Raw genomic sequence first — 19,977 nt, 5'->3', positions numbered from 1 at the left:
ACTGGCAAACCGAATCCAGCAGCACATCAAAAAGCTTATCCACCATGATCAAGTGGGCTTCATCCCTGGGATGCAAGGCTGGTTCAACATACGCAAATCAATAAATGTAATCCAGCATATAAACAGAACCAAAGACAAAAACCACATGATTATCTCAATAGATGCAGAAAAGGCCTTTGACAAAATTCAACAACCCTTCATGCTAAAAACTCTCAATAAGTTAGGTATTGATGGGACGTATCTCAAGATAATAAGAGCTATCTATGACAAACCCACAGCCAATATCATACTGAATGGGCAAAAACTGGAAGCATTCCCTCTGAAAACAGGCACAAGACAGGGATGCCCTCTCTCACCGCTCCTATTCAACCGTAGCTTACTTTCAAGTAGGCTGGATTTCATGGCCCTTTCAGCACGTTATAGAATGATATAGTGGTTAAAAGAGAAGGCTCTGGAGCCAGGCTGTGTTCATCTCTAGCTCTGTCACTTACCAGTTATGTGACTGGGCAAGTGACTTAACTTCTTTGTGCCCCAGAATCCTCATCTGTGAAATAGACCTAAGTCATAGAATTTTGATGATTGAAACAATAAATAAATGTAAATCACGTAGAAGGATGCCTGGTACGTAAGAAGCACTATGTTAACTCTTGTTATTCTCAATACTATTCCTATCTGTATCTACAAAGGAGTCATAGGAAGAACAAATGAAAGGTGTGGTCTTCTGCAATCAGTTGAAACTGCCATTCTTTTGGTTCATAGATTTTTTTTTTTTTGCAAATTATAATACTGAGGTGATTTTCCTCCACCATGTTTATTAACATCACCGTGGTCCCTTCGTCTCTAAATTGAAGTTAAGATTTTGTCTTGCATAGTCAATCTTGCAGACACATACATTTTCCCCAAAGAGGGGAGCAGTCCTGTTGCTGCAACATAAATGAATACTATGCTGAGTACATAGAAAGTGAAGGGCCCTTGTAAATAAAGTAGCAAATTAGCAGTGATTTTGCCAGCAGTTTTAAAACAAATGGATTGAAAGAGATTTCAATAACTACATGCCTAACTTAGAGCTGCACTTGAAGCATTTAGTAAATGTGTCATTTCAGTATTGAGAAGAGAATCCAATCAAAGTATGTTTATAATTAGACATCACATATAATATCTCTCAAAATTATGTTCCACCAGGTGAGATGCCATTCCCTGGAACACTGAAATCCACTGTTTGTTAGGCCTTTGTTATTATTAAAAAGAACAGGTTGGGGGTACCAAGAGAGACTCAGATAAATGAAAGTGCTTAATTTTAATTAGAGAGGGAAAAAAAGCCACACACAATATGGGTAGCCTGTATGGAGAACCTCATGCCAGTAAAACCTGCCTCCAAAGGTATGACTCTGTATTAATTTAAATCAGACAGACATTGGCACTGCGTTCTTTTATTTTTCATTAACATTTTGATTTAGAACAACAGATTGCTGCAGTGAGGGGACAAGAACGGCAGCCAGTGAGCCATCTGCCGAGCATCTCGCTGACGACTCTACTAGCGAAAGAAGCCGGTGACTATGGAATATATGCAAGAGGGACACACACCATTAACTAAGTGACAGGATAAAAGATGGGAAACTTTGCCGGGTCAGAGGAGACAGAGATGGAGAAGGCAAAGCACAGCCCATTCTGATTGGAATTTGAAAAGATCCAAGTACTTGCAGCAGGCCAATAGGATGGCATTCTATGGAGGATTTGCTTGTAGTGTTATTTTTTTTCCTTTGAAATTACAGGTGGAACAAGGAAAGAGAAGTGACAGGCTAAACACACAATAATTTGCCATGCTTCTTACATGAGTTATGTTTTCCAGATCAGGAAACATTTACCCCTTTAGACATACCAACTCTTGAGCCATTTGAGATAGGGGATATCTTTCTAAAGTGGAAACCCTCCCCTACTACCATCCTTTTAAACACAGTAAAGCACTGGCATACCAACGCAGGAGCAGTAGGAGTGGTCTGTCTGGGGTGCAAACAATAAGAGGGTAGTGTGTAGATAATTTAAAGACAGTAATAAACTGTCTACTTACTTTTTTATTATCATATGCACAGGCATTTCTAAATATCAGTGAAAAATTACTCCTCCCAGCTGGGATGGACCTCATGTATCACCCCTTCCCCACAGTATACCAGTGCAGTAGAATGAACAGAATTCAATTTTCTATGGATGATTCAGGGTCTTTACTGGCAACTCCAGCTCCGGTACTGAGTTTGTTGTCCATGCGGTTACTTGGCCTCTTAGGTCTATTTGCCTCTACCTGAATTAATCCCAGACTGTTGTGCTTTTGTAGTTGGTGATTCTGCATGGTGTTCACTTATTGTCAGCTGTCACATTTTAGTATATCTGCTTTTAGGAGTGCTTCATTTCTAATATGCTATCTATCTTCAGTAGCCTAGGAAGTACTGAACATTATCAGCTACAGTGGGAAAAGAGATAGAAGGCTATGGAAATAGACAGAAAATTAAAAGCACAGTAATCTGTATCTTCTGCATAATAAGATGTGGAGGTGTTTGATGCATTGTAGAAAGTTTTTTCTTCAAAAATGGTTAAAATAAAAATAGCACTTGCACTGCTGAAAGACGTGTGCTTCAAATATCTGGAAAATTAGCTTAGAACCACTCATTCCCTTATAATGCTAGTTAAATGGAGACAGCATTTTGCATGGAAGGAGCATAAGATTAGACTAAGGTTTGAGTCTCACCCCAGCCACTTACTGGGAAAAACACTTTAACTCCTTTGAGCCTGTTTCTTTAAACTGTAAAATGGGTATAGTAATACTATCAGCCTGACCTATCTTATTATGTATTAGATTTTCTACCAGATGCTCCCAGTAAAGTGCCACCAACCACTGCAAGTCACCATCTCTCTCACCCTCCCTTACACTGGACCTGCTACACACCTTTAGGGATCATCTCCGTCTCTTGACTTCCTTACCTGAGCCACTAAACTCTTAAGCCATTTTATGTTGATGCATGTTTCCAATTAATTACTGAGGTTTTTCCACCAAAGATTGAGGGCTTCTTACTCAGAAAAGCCTAAGAAGAGAAATTATCTTTAGGCAACCTGTGTAAGATGAGCTATGGGATTTCCAGGTCAAAGTTGACATTCATAATAATAATCAACTGGAAGTGCATTAAGAAAAGTTAATTCTTTATGATATCTATTTCCATTTTCTCCTCAACTCCCAAAAATACACCCACACAACTGAACACAGGATTTGAGGAATAAATTAATGTTCCTTTATTAACCTCTCTTGATATTTCATCAACTTTGATCCTGTCCCATCTCAGCTTCATCTTTTTATTTTATCTCCAGAGGGTAGTTTCTTCTGTCTCTAAAATGGGTTTGGGTTCAACCTGCAACTTTACAGCTTCATACACCCAGGCTGAACTTCTTTCTTTGCTCTCCCTCCATGATGCTCACTCAGTTGAGAACTCAAGAAGGGAGGAGGTAGTGCTGACTTGTGATCTTGTTCTTATCTTACAGTTCACCTGTAACACCTTGAACAGGAAAGGTAAAATATTGTTCAGCACTATGAATGGATGAGCCACATCAAGGCGTCACCTTTTGGAACTTCCCTTTCTGTCAGCCTCCCTGCAGGATCCCCACAGGCTGCACTGGTTCCATGAGGTGGTCAAAGTAGCACTTGTCTAAGTAGTGTGATTTGCAGGGTTACTGCAAAATTAAATGCCACCCACCAGAATTAGTTCTCTCATTGGCTTGTGCAGTTTCCAGAATGCCCCTGATAAATTGCAAATATGCCATTATAGTTATCAAAACATGGGGGCCCTGAGACTCCAAATAATTTGCCACAACTTAAAAGCTGAGCCTTGATTATTAGCTCAATATTTATTGATTTATTGGTTTTAATTTTTAATTCAACATCTATTTAGTGGAGAACAGAAAAAGACGCCCACTAGTGGCAGCATTTACTTTATGGCAGGCATTATGCTAAGGCTTTGATATGAATTCTGTCATTTAATCCTGACAATCACCCTAGAGGGATGACAGTATTATCACTGTAATTCTATAGATGAGATAAGTTCTATAGACGAGCACAGAAGTGGCAGAACGAGAATTCTAATCCGGGCTAGCTCTAGCTTTAAAGCCCATACAATGCTGCCTCTAATATTGGAGCCCAAACTTTCTCCAACCTTGCTATTGCACTGAACAAAACAAACCCCTGTATCTAACCAGTTCTACCTCTTTACAAGGCAATTGGGAGCTTGAGGAGTGAGGGAATAGGCCATGAGATATAAATTTCAGAGCATGGACGTCTGCTGTGGAGGCCAGACTTGAAGGAGTCAAGTCTTGGTAGAATCAGGGGCATCTTTCGAACATCTTGAAGACTGAGCTCCTGAGCAAGAGAGGGCAAGGAAAGACGCAGGATCTCCCCCACTCCAAACCCTTCAAGAGAACCCCGTGATATCATTTGAATTAAACATAGTTGAAGCTAGAAAGGACCTTGGAAATCACCTACTCTAATTCCCTTATTTTACAAATGGGAAAAGGTGAGGCCCAAAGAGGGGGCAGTCTTATAGCTAGTTAGTAGCAGCAGGGCAAAGGGAGGACACTAGGGTTTTTTTCTTCCATAATGCATTGCTTCCCTTATATGTATTGAAGAATTTAACTCTGAGCAAACCAGAGATTTTAGCATCTCAGTTTGAGCCAAGCAGCCCTAAATACCACATCTTTATTTTTTCCTAGCTTAATTGGAGAACACAATCACAGTTTTGAGACCATGTATATCTTCAGGACTCATTCAATGAGGCTGTCAGAGGATCTGCTTGTCCTCACTAATTTTGAGCTCAGAGATTTAACATGTCCCCAAACAGCCTCGTTTCCTTTAATAACCTATCATTGCCTTAACAGTCATAAATGTATTGAACCTTATCTGACAGTATTTATATTTTCAGCTGGCACCAACTCTGGGCTAAGGGGTTCCATATGTTTCCTTCCCACTGTGTAAAGTAGGCTTGACTTTGACTTGCCCGGAATTTGTTCCTTTCAAGCTTCCAGAGTGGGGAGATCTTTTTTGCAGCATAACAGGAATTGGTGAACAAGATTCTTTCCCCTTTCCTTCCACCTTGCTGATTTCAAACTATGGGCACTTACCCCAGATACAAGAGGCCCAATTTTGGCGGGCCCCACCTGATGAACATTTTAGGTGCAGCAGCCCATGATCTTTGCAGCATGGCAGAGCTGTCCAATTGTTTTCCCTGATGCTTCCTGGCCAAGGCAGGTAGTCCCTTTCAGCAGGACCTGTGGGGGTGACAAGGTGAGGGCAAGCTGCTTCTGGCCATAGGTCTCCTTCAGTGGAAGGGTGGAAAGGGGGCACTTCAAGATTGAGGGAAGAGGATGAACCTTGATGTATACTGTCCAGGCCACAGTGGCAGCTGGGGAAGGCAGCCAAAATTCTGGGGAGCTAAGACTAGTGAGACCACGTTTGAGTTTATTGTATTAACACATTTCACTCTACATTTCTTAATGGTCTGCCTTGTTGGAAGGCATTTTTAGTCACCTTTGGAGCTTGCTATTGAAAAACTCCTTTCTTGTTTCTTTTAAAAATAACCTTCTGTGCTGTTGAAGTTGAAAGGGTTGTCAGATGGAAATGTTTATGTGCTCTCATCTCAGCCAAAAAAATGTAAAGATGAAAGTATCCAACACATATATTTACTGAGTACCTGATGGGATATAATTCAGGAAATGCAGTGATATCTGAGCTGCCATCGGGGATGCAGCCCTTGCCTGACGTGGGCTGTATGCATGCCAGCATAAAATGAATAGTCCTCTGACTGTAATCAATTTACTTGAATCAGACAACTGGCAATTGCATTTTTAAGCAACTGATAATTTCATCTACTATACCAAGTTTTCCAAAAACACATAACTGAGGACTGACTGCAAAGGTAAATATTAACAATCAAAGAAAGACCATGTGCTACAGTGGTCATTGCCAGGGATGACAGCAATCTCTTGGGAATCTGGCCAAGTCTGAGGTCATTCGCCCTGACTGAATCCTCCCCCCACCCATCACTTTCCTGCACCTTTACTTTCCCTCACCTGGAATAAAGTTGGTAAAAATACAATAAAGCTATGTTATATGTGGCTTATCCTTGTGATAAAACCCCAAATAATCAGTTACTACCAACATGGATGCCACAAATAACTGTATTTTTTTCTTTACTACTTTTTTTTTTTTTTTGATGAAGGTCAACAAATAAGGATCTGCAGTGATTGCTTTAGGAATGTGTTTGGGAAATCAAGAGACATGAATTCTAAGTTCATTTCTGTGACTGGCTTTGTGACTTTGAACTCTCTCCTCTTTGAATCTTTTTTTCTTAAATATAACATTAAGATGACAGACTAGATGATCTCTAAGGTCCCTTCTGTCTATAACAGTCTATATTTCCAATACAAGCAATTTTATTTTAAAAATATCTTCCCAGGCTCACTGTATTCAGCCTAGTCTCCTGCACCCTCTGCATCTCCAGTCCTACCATACAACAATCATGTTACATCTACCTTTATATACTTAACAGTTATACTTTACTTCATAGTTTCCAAAGGACTTTCACATTTATTCTCTCATTTGATCTTTATAACATCCCTATAAGCTATAGAGCTCAAGCATTGCTATCTCCATTTTGTAGATGAAGAAACTGAGACACGGACTACTAAAATAACTCATGCAAGGACATAGGGCTAGATAATAGCAGAGATGGAACAAAAACTCAAGTTTTTTGACTCCAAATCTGGTGCTTTATTTCCCTTTGGCAAATGTAATAATAATGGCAACTAATCTTTGTTGAGTGTTCACTTTCCACATATTTTATCTTTTAATTTTTACCACAGTGGATACTAATATTTCTCCCGTTTGTCAGAAAGAAAAACTGAGGTTTAGAGGAGAGGGGTTAAGCTCCTCACCCAAGGCTATACAACAAGAAAGAGATAGATCCAGGATTTGAACTCAGAGAGTCTGACTTCTGATCATAACCACCATTGCTATACTGCCTGTTGAGTTATATAACATGTGCTTTGAAGAGGATGGAAAGTCAAGTTCTCACTTTGGTTGCCCTACCCGGTGGAGGAATAATGATCATCCCAAAAAAAACCAGAACAACTAAAAGTCAGCAAATATTTATTACATATTTACTGTGTGTTCAGATCTGTGATAGAATGTAGGTATTAGAGGAAGTTGAGGTATAATTGTAAGCCTTAGTGAATTGGGAATCCACCTCAATGCATAAAGTTGTATAATGGTTGCGTGTGTGTGTGTGTGTGTATGTGTGCGTGTGTATATATATATATATATATATATGGGCTTATATATATAATAGGACTTATATGTATCTATATAAGATATGTAAATATATGTACATAAGGTAATGGTTTTATATGTATATATGTGTCATAAAATAACTGTGATACAGTAACACAAATATTAAAAATCAAAAATTTAAAGAAAACTTAAAGAGTCTGGACAAATGCTTCCAATATAATATAAAGTAAAAAGACAGGATACAAATCTGAACACATGTTAAAACTTAATTTTGGGTGATTTTTAATTTACTTGGGTAATTTTTCTTCTCTATATTTTTGAAGTTTTTTGTTTGTTGACAATGAGCAGAAATTAATTTTACATTTTAAATTCTATAATAATAAAAGTGTTTCCACATTTAAAAAATCAGGTAGGGGTAATATGACTTACTAGAGAATAAGAGAATTAGACAATTTTCTTATTAGACAATTAGAGAAAAAGAGATAACAGAAGGTAGTAAAGTAATAAATCTGTGGTGTTACTTTAGTACAGTTTTCTGCTGATAAGGCTGCAAAACATGGTGGAAAAGACCCCACTCTGAGAATCTGTTAGTCTAGATGCTCAACTTCTGCTACTAGGGAGCTGCATCACCTTTGGCAAATCCCTTTTCCTTTCTTGTTCTTATTTTGCTCATCCACAAAATGAGGTAATTAGACTAAAACGACTTGATCCAGCTCCAATGGTCTATGATCTGTAATAGGACTTCAAGACTTTGTTTTGCTCATTTTTGACTATAGATCAGAGGGTGGTAAATTATGACAGGTTAATATTGGAGGCACTAAATAGTAGATACGATTAATTGTGGCCCTTGAAACTCATGTTTTACTGTATTTCTAATTAACTTGCTGTGGATTTATTCTTCCTCTTTGCCACCTATTTAAAACTGACAGTGTTGTCATTTTTATATATGTCATTGTGCAGCAGTGAAAGCTAAGAGAATAAGGATTATGTTGGGAAGACATCTTAGGGAAGTGCCAAAAGTTGGAAAACCTGCATTACAACCTCAGCTCAGTTATCAATTAGCTGTGTGACCTTGGGCTAGTCACTGAGCATCTCTGTTCCTCCTCTTCAGTTTCTTCATCTGAAAAAAAGATCGGTGATTCCACATGAAAATATAGGAATAGGCTTGAATAGGAAATGAGAAGAGGAGATGATACTCATGGATTATGGGTACACTGGGATATGAAGTGGCTAAAAATTGCCTTTGGTCATAACCCAGGTTTTGGCCTGCTGGATACAGCATGCTGTTAGATACAGAATACAGAGGAAGAGAGGGGAGCAAAAAAAAAAAAAAAAAAAAAAATTTAAAAGACTAAAAAGCCTGGTGGTCCTTAGCAGGATCCTTTCTCATGAATCTATGCTTATGGAATCAGCTAGTTAACCTTTGCTCTGGAGAGAATAGAGACTAAAATGCTGGAAAATCACATTAGCAAAATTTCTCTTTTAATCTTTTCCATATCTCCTTCCTTTGCTATTTTCAATCTGACTTAGGCAAGCAACATCAAAAGAAAAAAATCCATCCGCTCAAACGAATACGTTCTTAACTTCCACTCACACATCAGCCTTAATTAAAAAACTCAGAAAACTCATGGCTGGGAGAGCCCAGTTGGAACTACATTTTTCCTAGTCTGAGTGCAGGATCAGGATCCAGGATCTGGGATCCACTCTTCCACTCTCCCACTTTAAATGCATTAAAATAGAGGTCACATTTGAAGAAAGATTATTCTTTCCTTTGAGCCAGCAAGTGCTAAGCTTATCATATTACTATCCATGCTGCTTTACCTAAATCATATCCAGTTTAGAGAAAAAAAATATCAGAAGGGATCATGCCCTTCTGGACAATTCCACTTAATGGTGGCATGATTAGGCTTAGTGGTATGTGTGCCCTGGCTTTTTTGAGGTATCAAGCAAATTCTTTCTTTCTCCACTTTTTTTTGTCCCCAAGCAAACCTCTTATGCCCAAGGCAGCATTGTGGGTATTCAAAGGTGATCTCATCCAGCTTCTTTTCAGCTACAAATTCACAGGGCATACAGGTTAGTTTGAAGGGCTTTGGGGATAGTTAAGAATATCTTCCACAGTTTGGTTCTGACTAATTCTATTCCTTACCAACCACTTCGCTACTCTGTGTTAATATATTGAACACATATGTTAGACATTATGGTCAATATTTTACGTGGATGATCCCAATCTTCACAACAACTTTATAAGATAGTTACTATTATATTTATTCTCATTAAACAGATGATGGAACTGAGGCTCACAGAGGTTCTGTAATTTGCTCACAGTCATATGGCTAGTAAGAGAGCCAAGATTAGAATGCATTTAGTAGGTTTTGCACAAAGTACACTCAATGCTTGTAAGAGGCTGTGATATTTAGTGGAAGAATTGCCTAGACTCAGAGATGTTCCGGAAGTGAATCTCTGTTGAGCTTTCATCATATGAATGGCAAGCGGCTAAAAGGATTATCAACTGCTAAGTGGTCACTAGGAAGTAGAAAAGAACAAAGAAATAGGTATGTGCCATTTGTGTGCCAGGGCAGTGCCTGCTGCAGAGGAGAATGAACAGTATGGAGGGCCTCTCTTGGGCTCTTGACTCCAGGGCCCACGAAGAAAGCTCACTGATGGCCCTGGCACTACTCTAAGTGTTTACATGCATTTGTGAATTATTTTATTTAAAACTCTCAACAATCCTATGAGGTAAGAACTATTATTATCACCACTTTATAACTGGGGAATCTGTGGCACAATGAAGTTAAGTAACTTGCCCAAGGTCTCACAGCTAGTAAGTGGAAGAGTTGGGATGTGCAAGGATAAGCCACAACTGGCTGAAACACTAACCATTGATTTCAAGGATTCAATATTTTTATCACAGGCTCTCATAAAGGCAGAGAGTAGATGAATATGAAGAGGAATTACTAGATATAGAATTTGAGGAGCTTCATTTTGGACGGCCTTTTCTCAGTAAGAAATGAAATGAGATAGGCCGGGTGCGGTGGCTCACGCTTGTAATCCCAGCACTTTGGGAGGCCGAGGCGGGCGGATCACGAGGTCAGGAGATCGAGACCATGGTGAAACCCCGTCTCTACTAAAAATACAAAAAAATTAGCCGGGTGTAGTGGCGGGCACCTGTAGTCCCAGCTACTCGGAGAGGCTGAGGCAGGAGAATGGCGTGAACCCAGGAGGCGGAGCTTGCAGTGAGCCGAGATTGCGCCACTGCACTCCAGCCTGGGCAACAGAGCGAGACTCCATCTCAAAAAAAAAAAAAAAAAATAAAAAAAAAAAAAAAGAAATGAAATGAGATGGTAAGAATTGGACAAGAGTTAATGACAGAATGTCTTTGTTGTTGTTGTTGTTTTTGTTTGTTTGTTTTGAGATAGAGTCTCGCTCTGTCCCAGTCTGGAGTGCAGTGACACGATCTCAGCTCACTGCAACCTCCGTCTCCTGGGTTCAAGCGATTCTCCTGCCTCAGACTCCTGAGTAGCTAGGACTACAGGCACACACCACCACACCTGGCTAATTTTTGTATTTTTAGTAGACATGGGGTTTCACCATGTTGGCCAGGCTGATCTCGAACTCCTTACCTCAGGTGATCTCTGGCCTTGATCTCCCAAAGTGCTGGGATTACAGGCCTGAGCTGCCATGCCCAGCCGATAGAATGTCAAAGATAGAAGTCACAAACATCATCCAGAAGAACCTCCCTAGTTTACAAATGATAAAAACTAGAGCCAGAGATAGGTGTGATTTATCCAAGGTCATCCAGGCAGTGGATATCAGAGCTGAGACTGGAACCCAGATCTCCTAATTTCTGTCCCGTTGTTCATTCCACCACCCTCCTATTGCTCTTACAACTTTTACTGTTTTCCAAGGCCATAAGAAACATGATATCTCAAATGTGCTGTTACTTATAGTTTATTTCATAAGACTTCAACATAAATTGTGTGGTGTATATATGGGTCAGTTAGTCTTAATCTATACTGTAGGGGTGGTCAGTTACCCTCATTTGGAAATACATAGACCAGGAATAGTAATTTAGCATTTAAAGAATTCTAATCAAGAAGTGATTGTAACAATCACCTCAGGAGTTTATCTCCAATGAGCACCAGAGGCTTTGTTAATTAACATTAAACTTCTCATTGGTGAAATTAATAGTGTACAACATATGTAGATTGGCTAGAAATATGGTAGAGGAGTTCCCAAGTTAGCATAAAGAAAATATAAGCATCTAATAAGCTCTATAATATTATCCCTTAGAAAAAAATGGTACTGTAGGTTCAATCTGTAAATTGTCCTGTGGACAGCCACTGATGGGGATTTTTGGTTAGCTGAATCCTGCTAATAGAATGTTGTCTTATGTGCCTCAAGTAAACCTTCATGCAAGGTGCTGTTGTAGCACCTAGAAGCAAAGGGAGCTGAATCTGACTGGGTCGACAGAACTGGATATCGAATTATTTTTTGTCTATTTGCTATTATTTTAATGGGAAGTAGAATATTGTCTGAGTCTTGCTGTTATAGCTGGTAGTGATGTTAATGGGGAGAAGATCTATAGCCTCACTTTAACTATGGCAGGCTATTAATATCCAACAAAGAGTACCTAATGATTGTGAATGACCAGATTGGGTTAGGTTAGTTTACAACTCCAGACAACTATTAAATCTCTATTTTAGACCCTGGTCTAAAGTTGGTGAGCCTCTTTCTCAGAGTATATGGGAAGTTCCTACCTTGGGTGACTGTTGACATAGCCTTACTTGACCCAGTGGCCTCCCAGTTGTGGGCCTGGGGTTTGCATGTTCTAGAACCTAAGAAGTTGTCCCAGAGCACAGCCTCCCCCTGCCAATAGTGATGTACCTCTTCTGATCTGCTGAGCCCTTATTAATGACCTTGTGCCAGCATTCTGACCTTGCTGAGGGCCTCCGCATTGCCTGGGGGAAAGTTAGTTAGAGTCAAGCTGGCACTCAGTCGTGAAAAGCTACTAGATATAGAGTGTATGTACATGGGACCACAAGTATTTCCACAAAGGAGAAAAAATTCTACCATATTGAGGTACTTTGATGGCACACTATAAGAAGAAAGTCAAAATAGAGTTTTTACTGAGAAGAGCTTTTCTCTCTGCCATTCTCAGTATTTATAACTACCAGTTAATAGAGCTTCCCTCAACCAGTAACCTAGCTGCTAAAAGGAGGTGTATAGTATAGTGCAGAGGTCAGAAACGTGTACTTTCCACTCCCAGTCCCTCTAGGTCCTGTTGCAGGCGTTTTGTTTGTCCCATAGTGGTTTAAGAAAATTGAATTTGAACATCTTCAGGCAGAAGCATGGACTCTCTGGATTGCCATAGGCCCCACCACTCCCTATTATAACACACCTGGTCCAATTACCTACCACTTTTATGTGGTCTGCATAGCCCCTATATGCATTTGAAATTTCAACCCAAGTTGAAATTGATTCAGGCTCTAGAGACAAGAAGATCTCAGGTCAAATCCTGGCTCCACTACTTAGCTGGTTGTGTGACCTTGAGCTAGTTGCTTATACATTTTGAACCACCTATGATTCCTCTTTTAGAAAATGGGGATGAGAGTTCCTTGCTTGTGGCAATGTTGTGATGATTCCATGAGATAAGGCATGTAAAATGCTTAGCACAGTGCTTTCCATGTGGTACGGGTTTAATAAATGGTAGTTGTTATTATTTTAGCTCTGGTTTTAAATTTGTTGATAGCAAGGATGGGGAGGAAGGCACAGTGATTGCTATATGAACTGATTGCAATACATTTATTTTTAATAAGTGGGTTGGCATTTGCCGTGACGTCTAGTTGAGAGCATGTCTGAGGACGAATCATTAGCTAATAAGCAAAGAAAGGAAGAAGCATTGTCAAAATGAAAATAATTCCTTTGTCTTTACTTGCCATCTCAAAGAACATTCTGTTTTATTTCCCTCAGAGACTGTGACTTGAGGCTAGTCTCTTAGCTCTTCCAAGTCTTGGATTTCCAGCCTGAAATCCAAACTCTCTAATGCTTGCACAGGCCAATAGCACCTCAGTTACATAGAGAAGTAACATATGTGAAAGTGCCTGGCATAATACCTGGTGCTCAGTGGGTATTCAATAAATATTCAATCTGAATCTGTATATCTCTGTAGTACTGGGGCTTTTTAAACCTGTGATTCCTAAACTGAGTATGCATTAGTATCGCCCATAGACCTTCGTAAAATGCTTATCTTGTTAGTTTCTGATTCAATACATCTAGGGTATGACCCAGGAATTAATATTTAACAAGCATCTCTGGTGATTCTAAAGCAAGTGGCCCAATTCAAGAAACACTGTTTAATGAACAAGGAGCTTTGGAAACTGCAATGAGGTACCAGGATATTTGAGAATGTTTAACAGGTTCTGACTGGCTTTGGACATTAATGGCCTTACTAATCTTAACTGTGCAAGGGTGTTCACCTACACAAAGACCTGTATGCACACCCATACACTTACCCCTCTGTGAGCTGCGTCCTGATCCCTTCCCATCTCATTTATTGCCTGTGGCTTGACCCCTTTCTGGGGAGCTACAAAGATGAAGGCCCTGGTTGCAATGAGTAATTGGCAAGGTAGATCAGCCAATCATGGATAATTGAGAGGGAATTATTTTTGATCACAACAATTTTTAAAAGCTTAAGTTCTCACCATACCTCATCACAAACTGATTTTACCTCTGAAAATTTTCCACAGTAACTGGAAAATCCTGAAGCTGAAATCACCTATCACAGCAAACACCACACACAGAACAGGCAGCAGGCCCACTACCATCAGAAGGGTATGACTTTGGTCAAAGGCAACTAAAATAGTTAAAGATAACTAACATCTTAGTGAATAAAGTACCAGAATTTATCCATGGGGAAGGTCAAATGTTGAAAAATAGGTGAAGTGTATTTGAGGGAATCTTCCTTATCCTCAAGAGTCTACCAGCGCCCCTCTGAACGCCTGCAATCCATTTGGTGCCTCACTTCCTTGGGCAGGTATCTTGTTCTGGGTCATTTACCTGTCTTGGAAAGCCCTCTCTGAGGATCCTGCAAGGTAACAGGTGGTAATCTGAACAGAGAATTCTGGTTGAAATATTAATGACTGATAAGGATTTAATTTATTCCCTTCCAGATAGCACGCTTGCATTTTGGCACAGGCTTTCAGTGCAGTAATACAAATAAACAAATTTGTGGAATTTCAGACTAATGGCACACTGTTGGGGGGCAATTTTTCCGGGGAATTTTGCTATTTTGCGGTCCTCAAATGACACTGGGTAAGCTTTTAATGACTTCCCTGGAGCAGTTCTCGGCTCAGGTCTGCTAGGAAGTGACATTACTTCCCTTCCCTCCCATCAATGAGTGCCTGGCACAGGCCTTGAAAATGGAGTCAATTTTTCAGTCTCTTAGGGAACCAGATAGAGTTCAGGTTGTGTTGTACTTCTTGTTTCTAACCCTGTTTAAGGGAAGTCAGACAGCTGAGGAGCAGATGTTACATGCCTCCTTCTGGCATGCCTTGACCCAGAGAAGCAAAGTGGAAAGGCAGTTGGAACCGCATGCCAACCTTCGCTCTCTTGGGCAGGTTGTTTCTAAAAGGGGCACTTTGGGGTATGGCAAGAAGCCAAGACAGTGTCACCCGGGCTCATGAGCTACTTCCTCGCTGAACCTGCCTTTCAGTCCCCACTCCACATCCCTACAATAAAACAACTCTAAATGCTATCATCAGATATCTAGTAATGCCACCTACAGACCTGGCTGAAATGGACACGGGCTTGTTGGGAATGTGACAGATACATACTTGAGTAAGAAAGAGCCAAATGTGTCTCTTGCAGAACCTTCTTTGGAGGGCAAGAAGATACAAAGATGGATAAGAGCTTGTCTGTGAGAGCCTTTTCCTTTAGTGATCATAGTCTCCTTGCTCTGGGCTCTTCTTACTCAAAGTGTGATTCCAGGACCAGAAGCATTGGCATCACCTGGGAGCTTGCTAAAAATGCAAATTCTTGGGCACCATCACAGACCTAGTGAATCAGAATCTTTGTTTTAACAAGATTCCTAGGTGATTGGTGTGCACATGAAAAATTAAGAAGTGCTGTTCTACCCTGAATTGCACCTCATAGGGTTGAGGGATCATTATCAGCTGTGTTTCCTCTCCTTATTCTTATCATTGTTCCCCTGCACCCTCCAAATAAGGACAAATGATGGTTGTATTGAGGATAATTGCTTAAGAAGTCAGTGACAGTTGGGAATTGAGGAATAGGGAGGTCCAGATAAAGCATGGGATGTAAACACTTCTGTGACCAATGAGCAATTGGAAATCCAGAAGAGAATATGCTGGTTATTTCCACTGGGAGGGAGGCCAGAGTGTATGTTTGAGACAAGGTAAGGGAAGGATGGAGGGAGGAGGAGATACTGCTTAACTACGTTTCCAAATACCTCCAGAGACACCATTTAGTGACTGTGAGAGGGATGTTACCTCTTAAACATGGCATTCCACATACCATCCCAGGGAAACGAAACTTACAGCTGGAGACATAGCTTCTCTTCCACACTTCTCCTCTCCTATAACCTTCCTTCTGTGCCAGTGCATCTCCTGACAGTGCCCACATAGGCAGGTTCAGACTCCACACCAGCCTCTTTAATAAAATAAATACCTGTGAACTTCAGCAGCTTCCCAAATCACCCACAAAGGCATTTAGATTCAACATGAAGAAGTTGAACCTGCAGCTTCCGAAATTACCCGCAAAGGCTTTTAGATTCAACATGAAGTTGAACCTGCCTATGCCTCGGGTGTACTTACGCCCAACCTACTATGTGCAGTTAGACTTGTACTTTGGCCTGTAAAAGTCTTCTATGACCAAAGCCAGCTGACCTTTAGTTTGGGTAGAGTGAACAGCCACTCTGAGAGTAATATCCAGAAACACTCCTATTTAAGTATCTTTCCTTGAAATTGAGGCAGTATGTTTCCCATAGTCCCTAGTTTTGAAGCAAATACTCCCCCTGTTACATATATTAACCCTTTACCATTTATCTGACATTTTCATGTATATGAAATATATACCTATAGTAGATATAAAGCTGTCACCCCCAAAATGGAGTGCAGGCCCTACTGCACTCTACATCCTTGGAGGATGGACCAAGAATAAAGATATTCTGGTGGAGAAGGAGAAGTTCTGGGAATTAGGTCTGGAAAAGCCCAGGGTAGAAAATAGTCCCTAGGTGAGTTTAGTGTGGATGGGATGCCAGAATCAGGGGCTGGTCAGTGAGTAGGCAGTTAGAGACCAGCAAAAGGGAGTTAGACGAGCTGGACGGATAGAGCAAGAGAAGAAAATAATGGCAATAGAAGAGGTAGAAATATGAGGAAGACAATTTCTGTCCACGTTAACCTTTGGCAAGGACCGACCCTTTTTGGGGGCTGCTGCCTTAGCTCAAGGCTCATCCCACGCACAGGCTGAGGCTGTCTGTAGCTCTGTATCTGGAGCCCAGACAGTTTCTGAGCAGCTCCCTAGATGGAGGGAATTCCTTTTGTGTCTGCACAACTCCCACAGTGCTGCTGAAGAATACCTATCACCCCCACCTGGGGTTTTAATTGCACCCTCCTGTGGATATTTTATCTAATAAGACCCAAAGTAACAAAGCCAAAGGAATAAAGTCAAAACTTGATTTTTTAATGGAGCAGGTAAAGTATACAGATTATTTGCTTGACCTTCATTGAAGATAGATGGTTTTATGAAAGGTCCTTCAAATTTATTTTGCAGTCTCAATCTAAGAAGTTGACAGGGAAATCATCTGGATAAGCATGTTTATTAGTCTCCCCCAAAGTTATGGAACTCTATCTTCCAAAATTCTGGCCCTCTCTTAAAATCTATGCCATCGTTTAACCCTTAAACCAACTGTATAAAAATGACAAATCTCTTAACCACAAAGGAAGACAAATAACGATGCCTCAGGAGCTTCATTTATTTTTCAATCTGTTAAAATGAAACCAGCCAATCACCTCTGACTACTCATAACAATGAAATTTAAAAATACATCAGGAGCCAAAAACATAACAAAAAGCTCATTGATCCTCCACTATTATCACTCAATCTTAGGGACTAAGGAGGGAAATGCAGGGGCAGAAGTAGGAAAATGTGGAAAACTAGTTTCATTTTAGGGAAAAAAAAGTTAAAATTGCAGAGAGGAAGAAAAACCATGGCCCATTTTGCAGTAAATGTAGATGGAGAACAAAATAATTCCCTTTATTCCTTTCCTTCAAACCCTTCTTGCTACTCTCCCCCCGATTTAGTAGATCAATAGGAAGCTGCCTTCTAGGGGAGGTAATACACTTTGCAGGAAGCTCACCTTTACAGCTTGCTGATTGCCATCTATTTTTATGGCCCAAATGAACAGCATCAGCTTCTTCCCTCCCCCGCCCTATGAAAAATAAATTTTAAAAACCGTAATAAACCCTGTGAAAAGGTGACTTAATTTTTTGACTGGCACCACTAAGGCAACCTCTTCGTGCTTCAGGGGGCTAAGCCAGAGGGGCTGAGAAGTGAGCTAAGCTGGCGAGCTTACTGAAGGCTGGCCAGCAGACAGAGGAGAGAGGGAGAGCAGCAAAGGCACAAAGGCAGGGGAGAGGGGGAGTGAGGGAGGGAGTGGAGCCAGAGCAGTCAATGTTGGGTAGTATGGCAAAATCTGTTTAAGGGAAGGAGGCTTGATCTTGATCCCAGGAGTCTTCACCTGGTTTCCAAATCTTACATGGAAAGGACAGACACCAAAGCCAAACCAAGACAAAACAAAACCCACCAAATTGCAAAGAATGGGATCAAGGGAGACATTTCCTTCCCAAATGGACATAAATAGTTAAATTGATTTTGGCAATTAGAATACTTAGATAATTAGATTGTGACTCTGTAGGCAAGAGACAGAAACCTGTCTCAGCTAAGTATATTTGGTAGTGAAATGCGCTTAGTTATAAAAGGAGTGTGTTCTCAGCAGGTATATTTCAAATGGCTTGAAAAAAATTAATGGAATAAAATTTTGCATCTGATGGGTTACGTTTAGCCAGCAAAAGGGATTTTACCTGGGGCTCCATTAGAGCCTGCACTCCTAAGTCCTATTCTCAATCCCACCATCACCATTGTGCCTTCATCAACAGATTTTTATTTAAGCCAATGCGTTTAGAGCACAATTCCGTGGTGAATAACCTTTAAGGTTACATTTGCCTTTTCCCTGCTTCTTGCAAACAGTGCGTAATCCACAAGCACATTTGTTGGCTGTAAAGGTGTACAACAGCAATTTTTGCAATGACAGTGCGGAGAGGGAATATGAGATCTGTGTGCTAATGAGCTGACACTGCAGAGGCTGGGGCGGCGTAGTGTGGAGTGCACTACAAGTGCACAGCAGCAAGACACAGGAGGGGACTTCAAGGGAATCGGTGATGTTTCCTGAGGAACCAGGACAGCAAAGCCACACAATGGGACACATCAGTCTCTTGGTGTTTCCATACCCCTGCCCCGAAAGCCTTAGGACCATCAAATCTGTTTTTTAAAGAACAAACATGTAACTTACATGTGTATACATCTCTTTTCATATATATTGATTGTGTGTCTATGAATGTATGTATCCTGAAGCCAAAATATTCACACCATTCTTGGTTCTGGGGTTATCTAGCTAAGTTGAAAAGTAAGGCAGCAAACTCTATTAATCCCCATGAAATGGGAACATGTGCTTCAAATCAGGTGAGTCTCTTAGATAAACTTCAGTCCATCTCTGAGTTGAGATCCCAAATTAATCACCTTTCAAAGCCAGTGTGGCTCTTATTGGCCTCGTAAGACATGGAATAAAGTTGGCATCTGTCTTAAGCAAACCTCTTGGGGGTTGTGCAAAAAAATTGGTTTCTGATGAAGAAGAGTCTTTAAATAACTGATGCCTGGGATTCATCACAAGGAAACCTTTCAAATACATTGTCAGAGGTTGTAGGAGTGGGTGATGTGGAGGGAGAACAGAGAACAGGGACACATACCTGAAGGAATTACCCTTTGTTTATTCTTTGTATATTCGTTTACCGGCACACCTACACCCTAGAAAGTGTGTGCCTGCCTCAGGATTGAGGGTGCAGGAAAGATCATGAGAAGAGATCAATTCTAGTGCTAAGGGAAGTTGAAACTAGGAATTCTGCATAGCAATAAGGGAAAGCTTCTTTAATTTTTGCCAGCCCATTCCATATTGAACCAGATAGGAGAGGTCGTTGGCCAGATTGAGACTCATCTGTGGTTTTCTGGAATTCTCCCTAGGTCTCCAGGGAAGGACAGGCCGGAGGATACAGAGGTTTCTCTTTGCACAATCAGGGCGATCATTTGGAGGAGTGGAACCTGGGGGTCACCTGTCAGGCTCCAGCACTGAACTAGAATTTCATGCCAGTTGGAAATATTTGATCTCCGCTTCCACAAGAAAAAGAACAATCAAAGCCAGGGGTAGAAATAAGAAACACCTCCAGGGCTTCTTTGGTCCCTTGAAATAATTGGTTTCTGCATTCCAAGGCTATGGTTAGACGAGTCATCTTTCTTATACTAAGCTACCAGGCAGCAGCTGCCTGGAGACAGCTTTGAGATCTGGCCCCCATTCAATGATTGTGACG

General features: G+C 40.7%; 1 protein-coding gene across 9 annotated transcripts in view; it reads right to left on the bottom strand.

Annotated features, from left to right (window-relative positions):
* GRIA3 (glutamate ionotropic receptor AMPA type subunit 3) overlaps positions 1 to 19,977 on the bottom strand; it is a 319,120-nt gene that overhangs the window by 292,366 nt on the left and 6,777 nt on the right. The window contains exons 3-4 of one of the 9 annotated variants that reach the window (XM_032757564.2): positions 5,155 to 5,301; positions 3,246 to 3,539 (exon numbers count right to left, since the gene is read on the bottom strand). The exons of the other annotated variants lie outside the window; for them this stretch is intronic. Of the exons in view, the coding sequence (XP_032613455.1) occupies positions 3,520 to 3,539; positions 5,155 to 5,301 (167 nt within the window). The 3' untranslated portion in view covers positions 3,246 to 3,519. Of the gene's footprint in view, positions 1 to 3,245; positions 3,540 to 5,154; positions 5,302 to 19,977 lie in introns of those variants that run through there. 9 annotated transcript variants of the gene reach the window in all.

Source organism: Hylobates moloch, unplaced genomic scaffold (assembly GCF_009828535.3).
Source record: "Hylobates moloch isolate HMO894 unplaced genomic scaffold, HMol_V3 SCAFFOLD_7, whole genome shotgun sequence".
In the NCBI taxonomy this organism is placed as follows: Eukaryota; Metazoa; Chordata; class Mammalia; order Primates; family Hylobatidae; genus Hylobates; species Hylobates moloch.
Note: the sequence above shows the minus strand (reverse complement) of the source record. Positions and strands in the feature narration are given on the sequence as shown.